Source organism: Lynx rufus, unplaced genomic scaffold (genome assembly GCF_022079265.1).
Source record: "Lynx rufus isolate CCGP_SWC_20201006 ecotype Redwood Valley unplaced genomic scaffold, mLynRuf1.p SCAF_6, whole genome shotgun sequence".
Classification (NCBI taxonomy): domain Eukaryota; kingdom Metazoa; phylum Chordata; class Mammalia; order Carnivora; family Felidae; genus Lynx; species Lynx rufus.
In genome coordinates, this window is record NW_025814878.1 from 109,113,107 (window position 1) to 109,135,109 (window position 22,003).

At 39.0% G+C, this 22,003-nt stretch overlaps 1 protein-coding gene across 2 annotated transcripts in view; it reads right to left on the bottom strand.

Moving 5' to 3' along the window:
- The window catches only part of DNAH8 (dynein axonemal heavy chain 8), a 321,754-nt gene extending 305,698 nt beyond the window's left edge, over positions 1-16,056 (bottom strand). Inside the window, exons 1-4 of one of the 2 annotated variants that reach the window (XM_047102369.1) lie at positions 15,634-16,056; positions 15,391-15,525; positions 7,326-7,410; positions 4,013-4,164 (exon numbers count right to left, since the gene is read on the bottom strand). In XM_047102369.1, the coding sequence (XP_046958325.1) occupies positions 4,013-4,164; positions 7,326-7,410; positions 15,391-15,525; positions 15,634-16,056 (795 nt within the window). The remainder of the gene's footprint in view (positions 1-4,012; positions 4,165-7,325; positions 7,411-15,390; positions 15,526-15,633) is intronic. The other variant, XM_047102370.1, reaches the window with a different exon arrangement.
- Between the last annotated feature and the right edge of the window lie 5,947 nt (positions 16,057-22,003).

Genomic DNA, 22,003 nt, shown 5'->3' on the forward strand with positions numbered 1-22,003 from the left:
CTATAGGGTTTGGGATGCAGCAAAAGCAGTTCTAAGAGGGAAGCTTAAGCAATAAATGCCTACATTATAAAAGGAAGATATTAAACAACCTAACCTTACAATCAAGGAACTAGAAAAAGAAGAACAAACTAAGCCCAATGTTGGCAGAAGAAAGGAAATAACAAAGAAAAGAGCAGAAATAAATGAAATAGAGATCAGAAAAACAATAGCAATGATCAACAAAACTAAACGCTGTTTTGTGAAAAGATAACCAAAACTGTTAGGAAGAGTAAGAAAAAAAAGAGAAGACTCAAATAAATAAAATCAGAAATAATAAAGGAAACATTAGGACCACAAAAACACAAAGGACCATAAGAAACAACTATGGGGATGCCTGGTTAGCTCAGTCTGTAAAGCATGCAACTCTTGACCTCAGGGTCATGAGTTCAAGCCCCACATTGGGCATAGAGATTACTTAATTTAAAAAAGAAAGAAAGAAAACAAAGAAACAACTATAGACAACTATATTCACACTAATTGGACAACCTAGAAGAAATGGATTAACTCTTGGAAACATACCATCTACAAAGACTGAATGATGAAGAAACAGAAAATCTGAACAGACCAATAACAAGCAGAGATTGAACCTGCAATCAAAAACCTCCCAACAAAGAAAAATCCAGTACCAGATGGTTTCACTGGTAAATTCTACCAAACACTTAAAGAAGAATGAATGCCAATCCTCCTAAAATTCTTTCATAAAATTGAAGAGGGAACACTCTAAACTCATTTTACAAGGCAAGAATCATCCTGATACCAAAGCCAGACAAGCACACTACAAGAAAATTACCAATATCCCACTTACCAAAAGAACAATATCTCTAAAAAAGAGATGCAAAATTTTCAACAAAATACTAGCAAACCAATTCGACAGCACATTAAAAGCCTCATACATCATGACCAAGTGAGATTTATCCCTGGGATGCAAGGATGGTTCAACATATACAAATGAATAAATATGATACACCACATTAACAAAGTGAAGGATAAAAAGCATGTAATCATTTCAACAGATGCAGAAAAAGCATTAGACAAAATACAACACTCTTTCATAATAATAAAAAAAACTCTTAAGAAATTGGGTACAGAAGGAACATACCTCAAAATAATAAAGGCCACATATCACAAACTCACACTTACCAGTGAACCAGCAGTGAAAAGTGGAAAACTTTTTCTCTAAAAGAGAAAAAATAATGGGAAAAGATAAGGGTGCTCACTCTCACCTCTCCTATTAAATAAACACTGGAGGGGTGCCTGGGTAGCTCAATCACTTAAGCATCCAACTCTTGATTTCAACTCAGGTCTTGATCTCGTGGTTCATGGGACTGAACCCCACATCAGGCTCCAGGCTGACAGTGTGGAACCTGCTTGGGATTCTCTCTCTCCCTCTCTTTTTGCCTCTCCCCCACCTCTCAACATAAATAAATAAAACTTAAAAAAAAGATAAACACAACACTGGAAATCCTAGGCAGAGCAATTAGAAAAGGAAAAAATATATATAAGTCATCCAAATTGAAAAGGAAGGAAAATTACCTCTGTTTACAGATGATATAATATTGTAAATAGAAAATCCTAAAACACCACCCAAAAAACTGTTAGAAAAATTGCCAGTAAAGTTGCAGAGTACAAAATAAACAAACAGAAATTAGTTATGTTTCTACATATGAAGGACAAATCATCTGAAAATTAAATAAAGAAAACAATCCCATTCACAATAGCATTGAAACCAATAAAATTCTTAGGAATAAAATTAACTAAGGAGGTGAAAGATCTCAAAACTATGACATTAATGAAAGAAATCAACGATGACAAAATGGAAAGATATCCCATGTTCATGGATGGGAAGAATAAATATTGTTAAATGTCCACATTACCCAAAGCCACCTATAGATGCAATGCAATCTCCATCAAAATTTTAATGGTGTTTTTCCCTCAGACAGAAAAAGCAATCCTAAAATTTGTATGGAACCACAAAAGACACCCAAGAGCCAAAGTAATCCTAACGGGGAAAAAGAAAACCAAAACTGAAGGCATCACACTTCTTGATTTCAAACTATACTGCAAAGCTAGAGCAATCAAAACAATGATACTTGACATAAAAATTGACACATGGGCCAATGGATTTGAATCAAGAGCCTAGAAATAAATCCACACATGTACACTCAACTAAAATTTGACAAGAGAGCCAAGAATATTCAATGAGGAGAGGATAGTCTTCTTCAATAAACACTGCTACGAAAACTGGATAATTAGATGCAAAAGAATGAAATTTAACCTCTATCTTACACTATTCACAAAAATTAACTCAAAATTAACTGAAGACTTAACCATAATACCTGAAGCCATAAAACTCCTAGAAATAAACATAGGGGAGTGCCTGGATGGCTCAGTCAGTTAAGTGTCTGACGCTTGATTTCAGCTCAGGTCATGATCTCATGGTTGTGGGATTGAGCCCCATATCAGGCTCCACACTGGACATGATATATGTTCCATCGTGTATATTTATCGTACCTTCCTTATCCACTTATCCACAGTTGTACACTTAGGTTGCTTCTATATCTTGGTTATTGTGAATAATGCTGCAGTGAACCTGGAGATGAAGATATCTCTTTGAAACCCTTATTTCATTTCCTCTAGATATATATCCAGAAGTGGGATTTCTGGATCATATGGCAGTTCCATTTTTAATTTTTTGAGAAACCTCCATACTTTTTTCCATAGTGGCTGTACCAATTTACATCCCCACCAATAGTGCATGAGGGTTACCTTTTCTCCACATTCTCACCAACACTTATCTCTTGTCTTTTTTTTTTTAAGTTTATTTACTTATTTAAGTAATTCCTACACTCAACCTAGGGCTCAAACTCATGACCCTGAGATCAAGAGTCCCATGCTCCCCTGACTGAGCCAGCCAGGTGTCCCTATCTCTTGTCTTTTTGGTGATAACCATTCTAATGGGTATGAGGTGATATCTCATTGTGGTTTTGATTTTAATTTCCCTGATGATTATTGACTTTGAGCATCTTTTCATGTACCTGTTAGTTATTTGGAGGACTCTGAAAAAATGTCAATTCAGTTCCTCTGCCCATGTTTTAATTGGATTATTTGTTTGTTTGCTATTGAGTTGCACAAATTCTCTATATATATTTTATATTAACCCCCAATGAAGTAGATGGTTTGCAAATATTTTCTCCCATTCCATAGGTTGCCTTCTCATTTTATTAACTTTTTTTTTGCTGTGTTGAAACTGTTTAGTTTGATGTAGTCTGCTTATTAATTTTTGCTCTCGTTGCTTGTGCTTTTGGAGACATAACCAAAAAACCATTGTCAAGACCAATGTCAAGGAACTTTTCCCCTATGTTTTATTTTTTTAATTAAAAAAATTTTTTTGGAGTTTGGGGGATGGGGAGAGGGACAGGGAGAGAGAATTATTTAGCCATGAGAAGGAATGAATTCCTGCCTGTAAGACAACATGGATGGATCTGAGGTCATTATGCTAAGTGAGATAAGCCTGACAGAGAAAGATAAATACTATACAATCAGACTTATATGTGGAATCTAAAAAAGTTGACCTTATACAAACAGAGAGTAGAATATTGATTACCAAGGGCTGTGGGGTAGGGGAAATCAGGAAATGTTTGTCAAAGGATACAAACTTCCAGTTATAAGATGAGTAAGTTTGGGGGATCTAATGTACAGCGTGGTGATTATAGTTAATACTGCAATATATACTTGAATGTGGCTAAGACAGTTCATCTTAAATGTCATCACCAAAAACAAAAACAAAAAAAGGTAATTATGTGAGATGATGGAGCATTAGCTAATGCTACAGTGGTGATCAGTTCACAAAAGCTAAGTGTATTAAATCAACATGTTACACAGCTTAAACTTACACAATATTCCATGTCGGTTACATATCAATTAAGCTGGAAAAAAACATTTAACCATATATTTGGAAAAGATGTAAACATACCTCATGAATATTTTTAACATTTATAGCAATATCATTGTGACAGCGAACAAAAAATATACACAATCCTTTTAGTTTCTCGGGGGCTGCATTGTCTATATACAATCTCATCATTTTTGCCCCTTTGGTTGCTCCAGCAATAGTTCGACCACATTCTGAAAACAAAAATCAAGAACTTAGTGTATGATCACATAACTGATCAAATGCGACAAAGTACCATGGATCATACACTGTGGTTTCTTGCTTTACTTTACCGTAAGCAATTTTTGATATGATTGTGGAATAATGGTTTTTTTGTCTACAAAAAGATATCAATAATTGAAATTCTTAAAGTGCAGCCTCCTCAGTTTTCTTTCCCTGAGCTCTGCACTTTTCTCCCTTCAAAGTCTTCACACAAACTATTCTATCCCATCTCCAACCCTCTACCTCTCTATTCCTACTCACCTTTCAAATCTCAGCTGAAACACTAGCTCTTGGAAGCCTTTACTGACTCCGCAGAGAAGATTTAGTCCCCTACTAACTACACTCATAGCACCCAAATTATGTTAAATTCTTCCTCGACCTGGTTTGGATGAGAATCATTTAATTTTATTGTTTTATTTTTTTTTAACGTTTATTTATTTTTGGGACAGAGAGAGACAGAGCATGAATGGGGGAGGGGCAGAGAGAGAGGGAGACACAGAATTGGAAGCAGGCTCCAGGCTCTGAGCCATCAGCCCAGAGCCCGACGCGGGGCTCGAACTCACGGACCGCGAGATCGTGACCTGAGCTGAAGTCGGACGCTTAACTGACTGAGCCACCCAGGCGCCCAAGAATCATTTAATTTTAAAAACATAATAATTTTGTTAGATGGTTGGTTGTAATTTTTATTTTACTTATTTTTTATTTAGATTCAAGTTAGTTAACATATAGTATAGTATTGGTTTCAGGAGTAGAATTTAGTGATTCATCACTTACATACAACACCCAATGCTCATCTCTAACATGAGCACCCTTCTCTAGTGCCCATCCCCCCATTTAGCCCATCCCCCCACCTACCTCCCCTCCATCAACACTGTTTGTTTTCTATAGTTTAGAGTCTCTTATAGTTAGCCTCCCTCTCTGTTTTTATCTTACTTTATTTTTCCCTCCATTCCCCTATGTTCATCTGTTTTGTTTCTTAAATCCTACATATGAGTGAAACTGTATATTTGTCTTTCTCTAATTGACTTATTTCACTTAGCATAATACATTCTAGTTCCATCCACATTGTTGCAAATGGCAAGAGTTCATTCTTATTGATTGCGAAGTTATATTCCATTACATATATATATGTATATATGTATATATGTGTGTATATATATATATATGTATATATATATATATATATATATATATATACACATACACACACACACACACACACACACAACATTTTCTTTATCCATTCATCAATCAATGGACATTTGGGCTCTGTCCATAATATGGCTATTGTTGACAGTGCTTGGTTGTAATATGGAAAAGCAAAATCAACAGTCTTCCTATTTACAACAACAACCAAATTTAGAATGTGATATAAAAGAAATTTTAAATTTTTCTCAAAACCATGAAAATCGTTTTTCTTCCCAGCCTTCCCTCCTTTGGGTGTGGGGGATTCTTTCTGTCCTGTGATTCTGGAAGACACCAGTGTCAGAGCCCTGTGGGGCAAATGCAAACCAAATAAATTAAACTCTCTGCAAGAATACAAATTCTGATTGGAGACACCAAAGGTAAAAGGGGATTTGAGAAACGTCAATACAGTGATGAATCCTAAAGAAATTGCCCTGAAATCTGTGTAAATGCTCTGTTCTTGTCCTTCCCAAGGCCTAGTGGTTCAACTAGTTCTAAATTTTGTGAAAAACCAAACTTTTTTTTTTTCTTGCTTATATATGCTTGAGTCTATTTCTACGGCCTGCAACCAAAGAACCCTGATACACAGTATGTAGCAATGGAAGAGCTCAATTGCTCATTCATGAAGGTTGGTACTCTACCCCTAATAACCTCCCTCCCCTCCTTCCTTGATAAGAAAACCCACTGTCTCCTTTAGCAATGTATACATTCCCAAAGAGACAACTGCTTTCTCAACCTCCCTAATCCTATGGTTGTAGTGTAACACAGTTCTGGCTGATAAGACATAAGATAAATTTAGGCTTTCCTGATAAAGGGGAGCCTGCTTCAGATCTGTGTCTCCCTCTTCCTCTGCCCCTCCCCTGCTCACACTCTGAGGCCAGCAGAGTGAATGCTATCATGGGCTGTAATCATAATTGCAAATTAAAAATTCACTTATACATTTTACAAATTATACATACATATATATTCATATCTATATCTAGATAGATAGATAGATAGATAGATAGATAGATAGATATAATGGAATAAAAGGTTTACTTCTAAAGGAATAAGTAGTGTGAACTTCAGAGAGGGAATCTGGTTTCAGAGATACTGGTTTTCAATCTGGAATACTAGGGCAGGCATGAGATATGAGCCTCACCTAAAGGCAGCAGAGGAGAAAAGTAAGAAAGAACCAATAGAAGGGACAATCCACAGGATTCCAAAGATAAGTAGTCTAAGACCAAAAGGATGGCCCTAGTTATTAACACAACAGTTTCACATCTTGATGAAGGGTTAATTATTTCAGGAATACTGTGAATAGTAAGGGAAGCCAGATATTGTGACAGCTGCAGCAGACACAAGATGCTGACCCAGGACCACAGGGACAGCTGCTGAGTTCTCATGTGATTTCACAACTATTACTAGTTATCTGAAAACCTGTGTGCAAAATGGCTCCACCTGTTTGAGGGAGAATGCAATTAAATTCTAGTGAAAATGTGTACCCCAGGAGATACCAGTGACTTCTAGAAGTATATTTTCTCCTTAAATCATTATACTAATGCCTGAAATACATATTTGGACTGAAAATGTATTGTTTTTAAGACACTTTGGGGCACCTGGGTGGCTCAGTCAGTTAAGCGTCCGACTTCGGCTCAGGTCATGATCTCGCGGTTCATGAGTTCAAGCCCCACATCGGGCTCTGTGCGGACAGCTCAGAACCTGGAGCCTGTTTCGGATTCTGTGTCTCCCTCTCTCTCTCTGACCCTCCCCTATTCATGCTCTGTCTCTCTCTGTATCAAAAATAAACGTTAAAAAAAATTTTTTTTTAAGACACTCTGTTTTCCACACATGAACTTCCGGTAAATTTTCTATATGAATAAAGGATTGTCTATGCATAAGAGAAAATATATGCTACACTTTAACATTAATTAACACCCAGCACATTGCCCTCGTAAAACATCCTTACCAATACCAGGGACATCTCCTTCTTGGTACAAAAATTTCAATGTCTTACAACCATCTTTCATAAAAAATTGAGCAAATGCATCCAGCTGTTAAATAGAAGAGAAAATGATGATCAATACATGACTAGAGAACTACAAAAAAATGAACCAAGCCCTGGGCTAGGTATTTTACATACCTTCATCCTTATCATTTTGCAGACTGAAAAAAACAAAAAGAAGCTCAAAAATTTTACTCAAGATACATAGTGAGTGACAGGTACATCAGAAGCAGGATTAGAATTCAAATTAATTTAACTCCAAAATTACCATGAGATATATGGTAGATTCTATTTCTGAACCCCATTAATGATCTACAAATATAAGTAGGCAACCACTTACCTGACCCTGCCTCACAGAATCTTACAGGAGTAAATGAATGAGTCCAACTTCAGGTAAATATAAAGAACTATGATTAAAACAAACTACTCTTAAAAGCTGACTTGGGAAACAGAAAACTTGCCTTATTAACTAACTCGGTGACCAAAATTGGGTTTTTTGACCAATTATTTGAGTAATTATGTTTTCAGCACTTGTAATTTGACCCATACTGTAGCCAAACTAGTGTAAAAACAAATTATTATAATGAGAGTGTCCCATATTTATGAGCATGAAGCTCGTATTTACTTTTAAGTCAGCGTAACATCTATGTAAGTGGAAAACTAAATAGGTCATGTAAACAAAACCCTCACACATCAATTGGGAAATACAAAGTTACTCAACCCACTTTACCTAGTCCATTGATTACATACATAAGTGTCTCTCTTGGGCAGTGGGTTTCTTTTCACTTATTGACCATGTGTGGGAGGTATCCCAGATCTCGCAAAGCCTCTACCCCCTAGGACAATGGTTGTCAAACATTAGTGTGCACCAGAGAAGCACCTAGGGAGCTTTTAAAAGACACAGAATGCTGCAGGGCCCTAGGTGGCTCAGTGGGTTAAGAGTCCAACTTCAACTCAGGTCATGATCTCATGGTTCGTGAGTTCGGGCCCCATGTTAGTCTCTGTGCTGACAGCTCAGAGCCTGGAGCCTGCTTCAGATTCTGTGTCTCCCTCTTTCTCTGACCCTCCCCTGCTTGTTCTCTGTCTCTCTCCCTCAAAAAAAAAAAAAAAATACAGACTGCTAACCCTGAGGACTTGCATTTCTAAAAAGGCCCAGGTGATGTTGATGCTGCTGGTTCTGGGACCACGTTTGGGAACCACTGCCCTAGGAAATGAAACAAAGCCACAGAGATGTACAAAATTCTAGCCCTTCATTTTCTATTCTTCCATCTCACACATCAGCTTGACTCTTGCATAATTACAATCTGAAAGATACGAAAACTGTCAGCACAGCTATCCTTGCCAAGTTCCATAAATTCTTTCTTGCTCTATCTGATTTTATGACCCATCAGATTTGAAAGCATCCAAATTCTCAAAAGTAGAGCTCATACTTGTGACAAAAAGGCATCAAAATATCAAATGCAACAAATTCTTGGTTTTTAGACATACTGTATTCTGAGACCAGCAGAGTGAATGCTGTCATGGGCTGAAATCACAATTGCAAATTAAAAATTCACTTATACATTTTATAAATATTTCATCTGAGCTTCACCACAGCCTTGCACTAAATAAGGGTGGCATTATTACGCCGCTCTTGCAGAAAACAAAAACCAAAGCTAAAAAGAATTTGAGTGAAAAACCCAAAGACACACAACTGCAAGTTCAGAACCTGGAATTGGGTGCCAGCCTTGGGCAACCAGAGCTGCGCTCCATCCACAGAACCACAATGCTGTTGCCTTGACTCTGTCATGTAAGCCAGCAAAGCAAGATAGTCTGTGATTATCCTGAGCAGTGCTGAATGAAGGGAGCAGCAAGAGCATGAATGCCAATGTGGTAGAAACCTCACTGGTAGAAACCTCATTGATCAGGGTCCTGGTAAGAAAAGAAGTCTCAACAAAGGGGTTTTGAAGAAACTTTATGATAAAGAGGCTACTGCCAGAGGCCAGAGCAGGGTTAAGGGAAGCTGTGGCACGAGCAGCAACAACAGGACTATCAACAAAGGAAAAAGAAGTACCAAGGCCTGAAAGTGTGATGACTGGGTGAATGGTGTATCTGGATGCAAGTGGACACAGAGCTGTGGGAGAAGATCTGTTTGGGAAGGACTCTAGTAAGAGGATATGACCGTAGCCAGAAAAATAGCCAAACAGGCAGAAATAAGACTTCTCTCCTCATCTGCCCTCTAATCTCCTGCTGGTGCTTCCTAGTGACTGAGTCACATGGAAGCCGGAGAGCAAAGGAGCCCAGGTGATGGGTTCTCGAGAGGTCAGCTTTCTGGGCCACAGAGTAGGGTGGTGAAGGGTGGGCAATAGATCTGAAGGCAAACAAAATAACCATCACACTCTCACCGTCACCCTTTGTGGGGACTTTAATGAGCTGCTTTCAGGCTTCATTGTTACACCAGGTTTCACATAAAAGGAAAACCTTTTCATATACCCAGTTTCCTAAACCACTACACCAAACCATTCTACCCCTCGTTCCTGGTTCCATCTTCTTATTCACCTGTCCACCAATCTTGATGCCAATTTACTATAGGTGCTTTCTTGATCCGTTCGACCAAATAAGCATTCTTATCTCTCCCAGATTTAGAGATTGGTTTCCCCCCTGGCTGTACTATCTCCACTCCACCGTGGCTTTGCAACTAATAAACAACTCTTACTGAAACACTTTTCCTGGTTTGATTCTTCCCTTAAGATCTAGGTTTCCCTAGATTTCCTAGATGGGCAGCCTAACCAGCGTCTAACCTGGTCCATGGTGGCCTCAAAGGAAGAACCTAACCACACAGACCCAAAATACAAGACACTGTCCAGGAATGACAAATGAAAAGGTTTACAGGCTTATGATACTCTCACTTCCTGGCCAAGAGGCTACCCAGTGAGAAAGACTTCCTCCATACATAGACTATCAGCCCAGAAAGCCAGCTGGCAAATATTTAAAAGTGAGATGACCAGCTCCACAGGCACCCATCTCGATGTAGTCCTAGCAGCTGTCCTTCTCCGACATTACTAGCCAGCACCAATGTATATGCCTAAATCTTTTACAGAGCTTCTGGGATTCCAATTGTGGGATTAACCAAATTTATGGCCTAGAAATTTTCAGGTGAAACAAGTTTGATTACCTATCTTGCTGTACAAGTGGTATCATCCACAGCCAGAACAGGCTACAGAATCTGTGGGGCCAGTGCAAAATGAAAATGCAGGAACACTGTTAAGAAATTAAGGTTTGGTGCACCTGGGTGACTCAGTCAGTTGAATGTCCAACTCAGGTCATGATTCCAGGTCATGGAATCAAGCCCTGCATCAGGCTCTGTGATGAGCATGGAGCCTGCCTGGGATTCTCTCTTTCTCTCCCTCTGCCCTCCTCCCCCATTCTCTGTCTCTCTCTCTAATAATAAAATGAATATTAAAAAAATTATTAAGAAATATTAAGACTCTTAACTATAGAGAACAATGGATGGTTACCAGAGGGGAGGTAACTGGGGAGATAGGTTAAATAGGTGGTGAGGATTAAGGAGTGCATTTATTGTGATGACCATCAGGTACTGTATGGGAGTGTTGAATCACTAAATTCTATACCTGAAACTAATATTACACTGTAAACTAACTAACCAGAAGTTAAATAAAAACTTAATTAAAAAAAAGTATTTAGAGCACCAAATTCCTGCTTTATCACAGCTCACTGGATGGTTGCCAAATTTGTTCTCAACCCACCAGGAGTCTGAGGTTTCATTTTCTAGAGAGGTCTCTGAACAGCAGGATGCCAAGCACAAACCCTAACCTTGAGCCTAGCCTTAACCCTGACCCTAAACCTACCCCTACCCTACCTCCACTGGTAACCCCTAAACTCTACCTCTAAGCCTACCTCTAACCCTAAACCTAACCTCTAGGGAGGTCTCTTAACTTCAGGATATGAGGCACATACCCTCACCCTCACCCTAACCCTAGCTCTAACCTAATCCTAACCCTAAGCCTAACCCTAACTGTGAACCACTAACCCCTCACCCGAACTATAAACCATAACCTTAACCCTAAACTTATCTAGAGAAGTCTCTGAACGGCAGGATAACAGGCACATACCCTTACACTGGCCCTAGCCATAACCCTAATTCTTATCCTAGCCCCAAACTAACCCTAAATCAACATCTGAGGGTAAAAAAAAAAAAAAGAATTGGCATACATCTATAATGAAATATTACATAGCAATGAAAAAGAATGAAATCTTCCCATTTGCAACAACATAGATGTAGATAGAAAGCATTACTTTAAGTGAAAACCTAATCATAACCCATACATATACCCTAGCCCCTAACCCCTAACCCCTAACCCTAACCCTAAACTTATCCCTCTGGAGAGATCTCTGAACTGCAAGATAATAGGCACGTAAAATCACACTGGCCCTAACCCTTATTCTGGCTCTAAACCAAACCCTAATCCTAGATATGATAACTAATCCTAGGTATATATATACCTCATCATTTTCCATATATATACATATATATATGAAAATTTTAGATACATATATGAAAATTACTCATAAAAAATAAAAAAGAATGAAATCTTGCCATTTGCAATGACATGGATGGAACTAGAGTATTATTGTAAGTGAAATAAGTCAGTCAGAGAAAGACAAATATTGTATGATTTCACTCACATGTGAAATTTGAGAAATAAAACAAATGAGCAAATAGAAAAAAAACAAGGCAAACCAAGAAACAGACTTAACTATTGAGAACACACTAATGATTACCAAAGGGGAGATGGTTGGGGGTTATGAGTTAAATAGGTGACAGGGATTAAGGAATGCACTTGCAATGAGCACTGAGTTTTGTATAGAAGTTGAATCACTATATTATACACCAGAATCTAATAATACACTATATATTAACTGGGATTAAAATAAAGTCAAAAAAAAAAAAAAGAATTTCAAGGTGGATATGGTCAATTAGTCTTCAACAAAAGAGGCAAGAATATGCAATGGGAAAAAGACAGTCTCTTCAACAAATGGTGCTGGGAAATCTGAACAGAATGAAACTTACAGAATATACAAAAATAAACTCAAAGTGAATTTAAGGCCTAAATGTGAGACCTGAAGCCATAAAAATCCCAGATGAGGGGCAACTGGGTGGCTCAGTCAGTTGAGCATCCAACTTTGGCTCAGTCGTGATCTCATGGTTTGTGAGTTTGAGCCCTGCATCGGGCTCTCTGCTGTCAGCACAGAGCCCACTCCAGCGTCTCTGTCCCCCACTTCCTCTCTGCCCCTCCCCCACTTTCACAAACTCTCACAAAAAAAATATTTTTTAAAAAAACAAAAACAGAATCATAAATGAGAGCACAGGCAGTAATTTCTCTGACATCAATCATAGGCAACATTTTTTGTAGATATGTCTCCTGAGGCAAGGGAAACAAAAACAAAAATACACTATTTAGACTACATCAAAACAAAAATCTGCAAAGCAAAGGAAACAATCAATGAAACTAAAAGAGAACCTACTGAATGGGTTAAGATATGTGCAAATGATATATCTGATAAAGGATTAGTATCCAAAACATATAAATAACTTATACAACGAAACATAAAGAAACCAAAATAATCCAATTCAAAATGGACAGAAGACATGAACAGACATTTCCCCAAAGAAGACATACAGATGGCCAACAGACACATGAAAAAATGCTCAATATCATTCATCAACAGGAAAATTAAAATCAAAACTATAATGAGATATCACCTCACACCTGTCAGAATGGCTAAAATAAAAAACTTAAGAAACAAGTGTTGGCATGGGTGTGGAGAGAAAGGAACCCTGGTGAGAATGCAAACTGGTACAGACACTGTGGAAAACAGTATGGAGTTTCCTCAAAAAGTTAAAATAGTCAAAATAGAACTACCCTATGATTCAGTAATCACACTACTGGGTATTTACTGAAGAGACACAAAAACATTAATTCAAAGGAATACATGACCCTCTATGTTTATTGCACCATTATTTGCAATAGCCAAATTATGGAAGCAGCCCAAATGTCCATCAATAGATGAATGGATAAAGAAGATGTGGTATATATACACAATGGAATATTACTCAGCCATAAAAAAGAATGAAATCTCACCATTTGCAACAACATGCATGGAGCTGAAGAGTATAATGCCAGGCAAAATCAGCTAGTCAGAGAAAGACAAATATGTTTTCATTCATATGTGAAAGTTAAGAAACAAAACAAATACACAAAGGACAAAAGAAGACAGAGAGAGACGCACAAACCAAGAAACAGACTCATAACTATAGAGAATAAATTGATGGTTACCAGAGGGGAGGTGCATGGGGCGGGGGCAATGGGTGAAATAGGTGATGGAGATTAAAGAGTACACTGATCATGATGAGCAATGGGTGATGTATAGAATCGTAGAATCATGACGTTGTACACCTGAAATTAACATAACACTATATGTTAACTATACTGGAATTTAAAAACTTGAAAAAAGTTTTTTAAAGAATTTCAAGGTGGTGACAGGAGATCATTAAGCCAAGTACGGGCCCTTCAGCCCAGGGGCCTGTTTGATTGCACAGTCCACATGCCCATGAAGCCATCCTTGACCACACCTGTACATTCCTGCAGAGAATTTCGGCAACCTGAGAAACTATACTCTATTTCAGTTGCTTTCTGTGGCACCTCTTCTTTTATGTGCACATCCCCATGCATTTTTCTATCTTTAGCCATTAAAATATCTCAGATTATTGATCTCTGTGCATCAATCACATTCCCAGATCACCATAACACACTAAGGAAACAGGAAATTGAGCAATCCCACTCATGCTATCAGAGGACTGCTAGTTCTCAACTTTTATAAGGGTCCTGAAAGAAGTGAAAGGCAGACAACTTTCCAGAACTTGGCAACACCTTGCATCAAGCAAGGGAGAGACTCCTCTAGGCACCATTCCCCAGAATCTTGGCTCCTAGAGCAAGCTAAAGAGTTTTGCCCAAGTTCACTGGTCCCTATAAAAAGCAGGGGGTAGGGACCCCAACGATGACAACCTCACCACAACACTGCCCCCCTACCCTACTCTCTCATCAGTGCATTCAGTGGGACAACCAGCTCATCACCAGTATGTACCTGCTCTCTGGTCTTGCTGGGGCTCCAGGCCAGTCCACTCCAAGAGGTGGTAAAGAGCTCAGGCAACTTGTAGGAATTTTTTTTGAAAATTAATATAGAGCCACAGCTATCTGAAAGGAAGCAGTGATACTGCTTCTGATAGCTTCTATGAAAGTCACAGCTTATCATATATTACTCTAATTAGGGTGACCACAGAAATTCATCAGCCAAAACTGGGACTTTATAGGAGTGAAAGGAGGGACTGTTAATAATTTTGCCAGGAAAGTAAGCATAATCTAGGACTGTCCCTGACATGCTGAGACACATGGTAATCACCTCTTTGTTTTCTACAAAGCTCATGCAAAAGTCACTGTTCCCTAGTTCATATGTGCCCAGTTTGTTTTTCTATCCAAATTATTTGCATATGTAGTTTATACAACCTGTGCTTTCATTAGAGAGAGAGGGAGTGAGAATCCCAAGCAGGCTCCACACACTGTGAGCGCAGAGCCCTGTGCAGGGCTTGAACTCACAAACTGTGAGATCATGACCTGAGCTGAAATCAAGAGTTGGATGCTTAACCTACTGAGGCACCCAGGGGCCCCTGACCTGTGCCTTTAAACTAGTTAACTCTATCTGTGCTTGACTATCCCTCTAACTTTTAAGGGCATTTTGAGTTCAAATTTTAGCCAAATTCGAATTGCTAACTCTTCTCTTCGTTTCCTACTCAATCGTAGACCTAACTAGAAATATGATTCAACTGGCTTTAAGTCATATAAAACTCCCCTAATTGGTAAAATTTCAACCTTCCCTTTCTAAATGTTCTGTTGTTCATGACAATGACCCCAGCCTCTTAAAACAATCAGTTGTCAAAGAGCAATTAAAAACTAGTAAGATTTAAACTCACAGATGGACAGTCCAAAATTAATTCTTCAATGGTTACCAAGTCCAGGCCAAGCTTCTCCGCTAGAATTTCAAATATATATTTGTATGAAGGGTCAATTTTCATTTTCCGATTTTCCCTTGCTTCTCTAAATCTTGCCTAAAGAATGAAAACCACAGGGAAAAATTGTTAATTATGGGAAAAGACCACCAAAAAAATTAATGTGACATAAAAGTGACACTTGAAAAATCTTATTATAAGCAAAACCTGTCTCTCTTTTAATGTTTCCTGGAGATTTGGAATGCCGCTCATGCTTCGATGATATCGGGATGATTTTCGGGAAGACTGGGAAAGCACTTCAGAAAGCAGGGATTGGCCCAGTCGTACTGCAGACTTAGGTCGAACTCTATATCCACCTTGCTCATCATGCTCAGAAGCAGGGACATTCAGAAAATCACTTCCAGAAAGAGCAGGATCTCTTTCAGAAAGAGAGCCAGTTTCTACCGTGGAGGCTGCCCCTGTCACAGAGAGCGGAGCCTCTTCGTCCAAAGGAGGAGGGGCCTCTTCTCCTGGAGGGGGCGGAGCCTCATCTCCCGGAGGGGCGGTACCTTCTGAACCAGGGGGTGCTGCCTCTCCAGAAGAGGGAGGAGCTTCTTGCCAAGAGGGTGGACCACCTTCTTCAGAGCTCATGTTGGCCGTGTTTTCCTCCCACCGGGCACCTGAATCTTCAAAACCTAGAATTATACAATGTTTTCTTGTAAAACTGTACAATAAATGGAATGTTCTGTGTTAATTTATTCCTCCCTTTGAGCCTGGACAGGTAGCAAAATCATCTATTTCTCCCTTCCTACATTAACTGAAGAAGCTAAGCTCACAGGACTAGAGAATGATTTTTTAACGAGGGACAGCACACATAGACCTAGGGCCCTTTTGAAACTATAAGAGCTCCTCCTGACTAGGATATGCCTCTAGGGGACTGCTACTTCACACACATCCCATCCCTGTCATAGTAATTACTGCACCTGATGGGAAGGTACCTGTCCTCAGGTCTGTAAGGGCTGAAAAACGATTGAAAGCCACAGCATTAGAGCTGAGATACTGACTTGTCCGAGAGACAAGGCAAAGAACCACACGGACAGAAATATTCCTTGCATGGAGGAACTCCGTGATACAATTCACTAATCACTCAACCGTCCAGCCATCTCATCTACATACGCATATCCAAGAACCCCCAGAAAGCATAAAACCTCCTCTTAGCAGTGTGAAAATTGATAAAAGGAAACCTCATTTAGTATGTTTTCGGAAGGCCAGCAGGGGGAAGCTCTCACATCCTACCAGCCCTACCACTGGTTGTGAATTGCAGACCAAATAGCAAGAGCCTGACCTTGTACATGGATACTACTTTCCTATCCCGCAGGATTTATGAAAGACTTTCCCTTCCCCCAGAAATAGCCCAGGCAATGACAGGCTGTCACAACTCAGCCAATGAAAAGCCACTATACTTCCAGCTCCCAGCTTACTCCAATGGACTTTTTGTTTATAACAGCATCCCCCTAAAATGTGACTGTGACTATTTATTAAAGCAATGGTATCATATAAAGTATAAATCTGACCTACTCAATCAGAAAAGCTCTATATACAGGAATACAGAAGTTATCATGAGCACATTAAGCAGGAAAATTAGGAGACACCAGTGGAACAGGAGAAAATGTCACTTATAGAGAAAGAAACCACATTATAGGACAATAATCAAACTTCCATCGAAATAAACAAGTTTTCAGGATATGGCTAAGATCCAGAAGCCAGGATAATAGTAAACACTTGAAGAACACAACAACATAAAATTCCAAAGCAGAGACTTCAAAAGAAGACAGAGAAAGAGGCGTTTTAATGAGAAATTCTAAGGACACTGGTGCACACCTGGCCTAAGTAAGACGGTCCTTCTTGTGGAGGGACATGAGCAGCCCTCCATAAGACAGAGACAGCCTGTAACCTGCACCCCACAGCTGCCGCCTCCAGCTTTTCCAAAGATCCTATAAACAGCTGAAATGGTTTTCTTTGATATCCTAAATTGGCCTACTCAAGAACAGAAATACCCCAACTGACCTACCTTTTTGCTGCCAGCTAAGCATTCGTGGCCAAGACATGCAAAAAAGAACAACTGTTCCCAAACCAACTGCAGACTTTTTTTTTTCTCATCCCCCTTTCCTCTCTCTTTTATAAACCTCTCTCCTCTCTCCTTTATAAATTCCAGGTTTTGTCTTTGTTCCTTGACCACAATCTAATTAATGTATACTTTCTTCACATGTGAGTACATTTGCTTGGAAAGTAACTAAGTAAACATCTCTGAGTTATTTTTGGACATAATGATCTGCAATTCCCAGGAGTTGTGGGGCCCCTGGGTGGCTTGGTCAGTTAAGTGTCCGTCCCACTCTCGATTTTGGTTCAGGTCATGATCTCACGGTTCATAGGATCAAGTCCCATGTCAGGCTCCATGCCGACAGCACAGAGCCTGCTTGGGATTCTCTGTCCAACTCTATCTGCCCCTCCCTCGCTCTCTTGATCTCTCTCAAAATAAATAAATGAATTAAAAAAAAATACCCAGGAGTTGTGTTTGCATTATCTTGGCCTAGAGGAGTTAATTGTACTATCTATAGTAGCTCAAGAACAAGTATAATGATACATACTAGGGAAGTCATATCAACTGCCTGTCACTCTGTTCTAATTTATGCTTTTGAATTCTGCAAAACAATTCACTTTACTCAGTAGGAGAATCATGCCCATTCTCAAAGGCTATTGTCAGGCATGGTTGTCTAGTTTCTAAAACCAAGGCAAAATTTACTTAAATTTCAATATAATAGTAAAACACATACACTGACTAAGTTCACTAGCACTAGAGAGATTCTCTGCAGGCAACTAGTGCTCTTTCTAGAACCACCATTATTTATACCACTATAGAGTCACTATTATTTAAGCCATCAAGGAAAGGTGAAAATTAAATCATGATAGTATGTTTAAGAAGTCAGGGAAGTATTCAATTAATCTTAATGATTTTTTTCATCTAAAAATGGCCACTATTTTTTTTAAGGGTTGGCACAGATTAAATTTTCAGAAAACGTTATTATCCAACACAGTTTATTCCCTGAGGAGTCCAGATTTCTGAGATTCATGGCACATAATTTCAGAACTAGAAAAAAAAACCTTAGAAAGTATCTAGTTCAGCTCTCCCTTTTTACTGCTAATGAAACTAAGACCCACAGAAGTCATAGGTCTTACCCAATCACACAGACAAAAATGATCTTTCTAAATATCAGATCATATCATATCACTGCCCTACTTCTGGGTGCCAAATACAAACTCTTGTGTCCTCCAGGGCTTTCCTGACTCGGTTCCAATCTCTCCAGTTTTCTTCCATTGCCTTTGCCCTGGGCGTTGCCTGAGGTCACAGCAGCTCTGGCAGTTTCTGAAAAAAAGCACTGTTCTCTCACCTCTAGTCATTGGCTGAGAGCTCACAGCCTAACGAAGGAGGCAAATATACCAACCCTTAAAGTTTCATTACAGTGAGCCAAGGTGTGCACAAGAATCTGTAGCATCAGAGGCGAAAACTCAAGAAGGAAACCTCTAGGGAGGAGCTGTCATTTAAGGTAAGTCTTGGTAGGGTACATATGAGTTCCATGGAGAAGACTGGGGAAGTCATATTAATTGTCAACAATTAAATGCCAAGTTCTATGCTTGGGGAGATGTATAACAATGCTTGATAAATACATATATTTATATATATATAACACAGGACCAACAAGCACATGGAAAAACACTCAATGCTCAACTAAGACAATGCAGATCAAAACCACCAGGAGATGGCACTTTACACCCACTAGGATGGCTATATATTTTTTAAAAATTTTTGTATTGTCTATTTATTTTTGAGACAGAGCAAGCATGTGTGTGTGCACGCGAAGGCTGGGGAGGGGCAGAGAGGCGGGGGGGACAGAGGATATGAAGCAGGCTCTGTGCTGACAGCAGAGAGCTTGATGCAGGCCTTGATTGAACTCATGAACCATGAGACCATGACCTGAGCCAAAATCAAGAATGACTGAGCCACCCAGGTACCCCTAAAAAATTTTTTTAAAGACAATAAAAAGTGTAGAGAAGGTTGTAGAGAACTGTAAATCTTCATCCATTGCTGGTGGGAATGTAAAATAGTACAGTCTCTGAGGAAAACAGGTTGGCAGTTAGTTTCTCAAAAACCTAATCACAGAATGACCACATGAGCCAGTAATTCCAGTCCAGGGTAGAATTTTACCAATTCCACACAAGAGAATTGATAACATCTGTTCACACAAAAATCTGTAGGTAAATGTTCATGGCATACCTTGAAATGTGGCATGCCTTATAATGGAATATTATTCTGTCATAAGAAGGCATGAAGGACTGTTACATGCTAGAGCAGGGATGAACCTTGAAAACACCATACTAAGTGAAAGAAGCCAAACACAAAAGGCCACATATTGTATGAATCTTTTTATATGAAATATCCAGAAAAGGCAAATCCATAGAGACAGAAAGTATATCAGAGGTTGCCAGGGGATAGGGAAGGAAGAACTGGGCCTAATGGCTAATAGGCCTGAGTGTCTTTTTTGGATAATAGAAATGCTCTGGGATTAGATAGCGATTATTTATGGTTGCACAACACAGTGAATATAATAAAAACCATTGAAGGCTATGCCTTAACATAAGGCATAAGGTGAACTCATAAAGGTGAACTTTATGTTATGTGAAATAAGCTTATAACTCAATTTTAAAATGCTATTTTTAGGGGAGCCTCAGTGGCTCAATCCATTAAGCTATTGGCTCCTGATTTCAGCTGTGATCATGTTCTCACAGTTAGCAAGTTTGAGCCCTGCATAGGGGCTCCACACTGTTGGAGCCTGCTTGAGATTCTCTCTCTCTCCCACTCTGTCTGCCCCTCCCCTGCTCTCGTTCTGTCACTTAAAATAAATAAATAAACTTAAAAAAACTGTTAACAGGGTACCCGGGTGGCTCAGTCGGTTAAGAGACTAACTTCAGCCTCTCAGGTCATGATCTCAGGCGTGGTCTGTGAGCTCAAGCCCCGCATTGGGCTCTGTGCTGACAGCTCAGAGCCTGGAGCCTGCTTCTGATTCTGTGTGTGTCTCTCTCTCCACCCCTCCCTTGCTTGCTGTCTCTCTTTCTCTCTCTCAAAACTAATAAACATTAAAAAAATAATAATAATAAAGTAAAAAATTGTTAAAAAAACAAAATGCTATTTAAAAAAAATGATAAACACTGCAGTAAGGAAATGACCAATTTATTGACCACCTGTCAGGAGGCTTTAGTTTGGAAACTTTCCCCTCAAACCCACCAGGGGAAAAAAGAAGGCATTTTAATACTAAATAAGAAAGGTAAAAAAGAGATAGAATTAGTTTAGGCACAGATGACTGTTAACCCTCTGTAGGCACCAGTTTCCCCCACCCCTTACTCAAATAGCTATTTGTGATCTTGCAAAGAAAGAATATTAAAGCTAAAAATGCTTCATTTAGTCCTGAATATCACCAGTTGGGTTAAAGAGTACCTATGGTTACTAAGGTCAGGCTGAATCCCTAGCCTTAGAGAAGGAAATTTCATTGAAAACAAGTATGAAAGGGAAGAAAAAAATGAAAGCTTCTCCCCTGTTCCTGTGCCACAGCCACAGCCGCCATGCAAAATGTTGTAACTACTATGTGCCCAGGGCCACAATACTCACTCTGGGAGGCAGAAAACAAGGAGACTTTTGTCCTCAAGGATTCACAATGCTATTGGAGAGAGAATCTTTGCAAATCAGTCAAGAGTGTGAAACTGCAGAGTTCTACTGGAAAATAATTCAGAGAAGGGAAGAATTAGTGTCAACAAAATAGACAAAGAGGATTTCATGGAGGATTTGAGCATAAGTTGCATTTGAAGACTAAGTTGGATTCAATAAGAAGAGAGGGAAGAAACCTAGAGAGAAAAGTAAAGAGGTAAAGACAGGAAAGGCTATGAAGAGGTCAAAAAAGGGAGAAGTTAGTAGGGGAAAAAAAGCTTAGAATGATGTCATATTATATTTATTCTTCCAAATGACTACAAACAGCAAGGATTCAGAATCAATTAAAATAAGTAAATAACGAATGATAAAACATGTTTTTTTTTAAGCACAGATCTTAATGCTAATATGTTAGAAAACTGTCTCAGTTCTTTTTTTTTCAACTTTTTTAATGTTTATTTTATTTTTGAGAGACAGAATGTGAGTGTGGGAGGGAGCAGAGAGAAACGGAGACGCAGAATCCGAAGCAGGCTCCAGGTTCTGAGCTGTCAGCACAGAGCCCAACGTGGGGCTTGAATCCATGAACCATGAGAACATGACCTGAGCTGAAGTTGGACACCCAATTGACTGAGCCACCCAGGTGCCCCCAAATTGGCTTAGTTTTGCCAGTGATTTTTTTCTAGCACTCCTAAGTAGTTCTGAAAATCTCATCAAAAATTCATCAAGTTTATCATAAGATACACAGAAAAAATCCATTTTGACTGACTCTGCTCATATGCTAATCTAATAAATGCAATCTATAGCTTCAATTCAGGTAAACATTTCACTATAACATATACA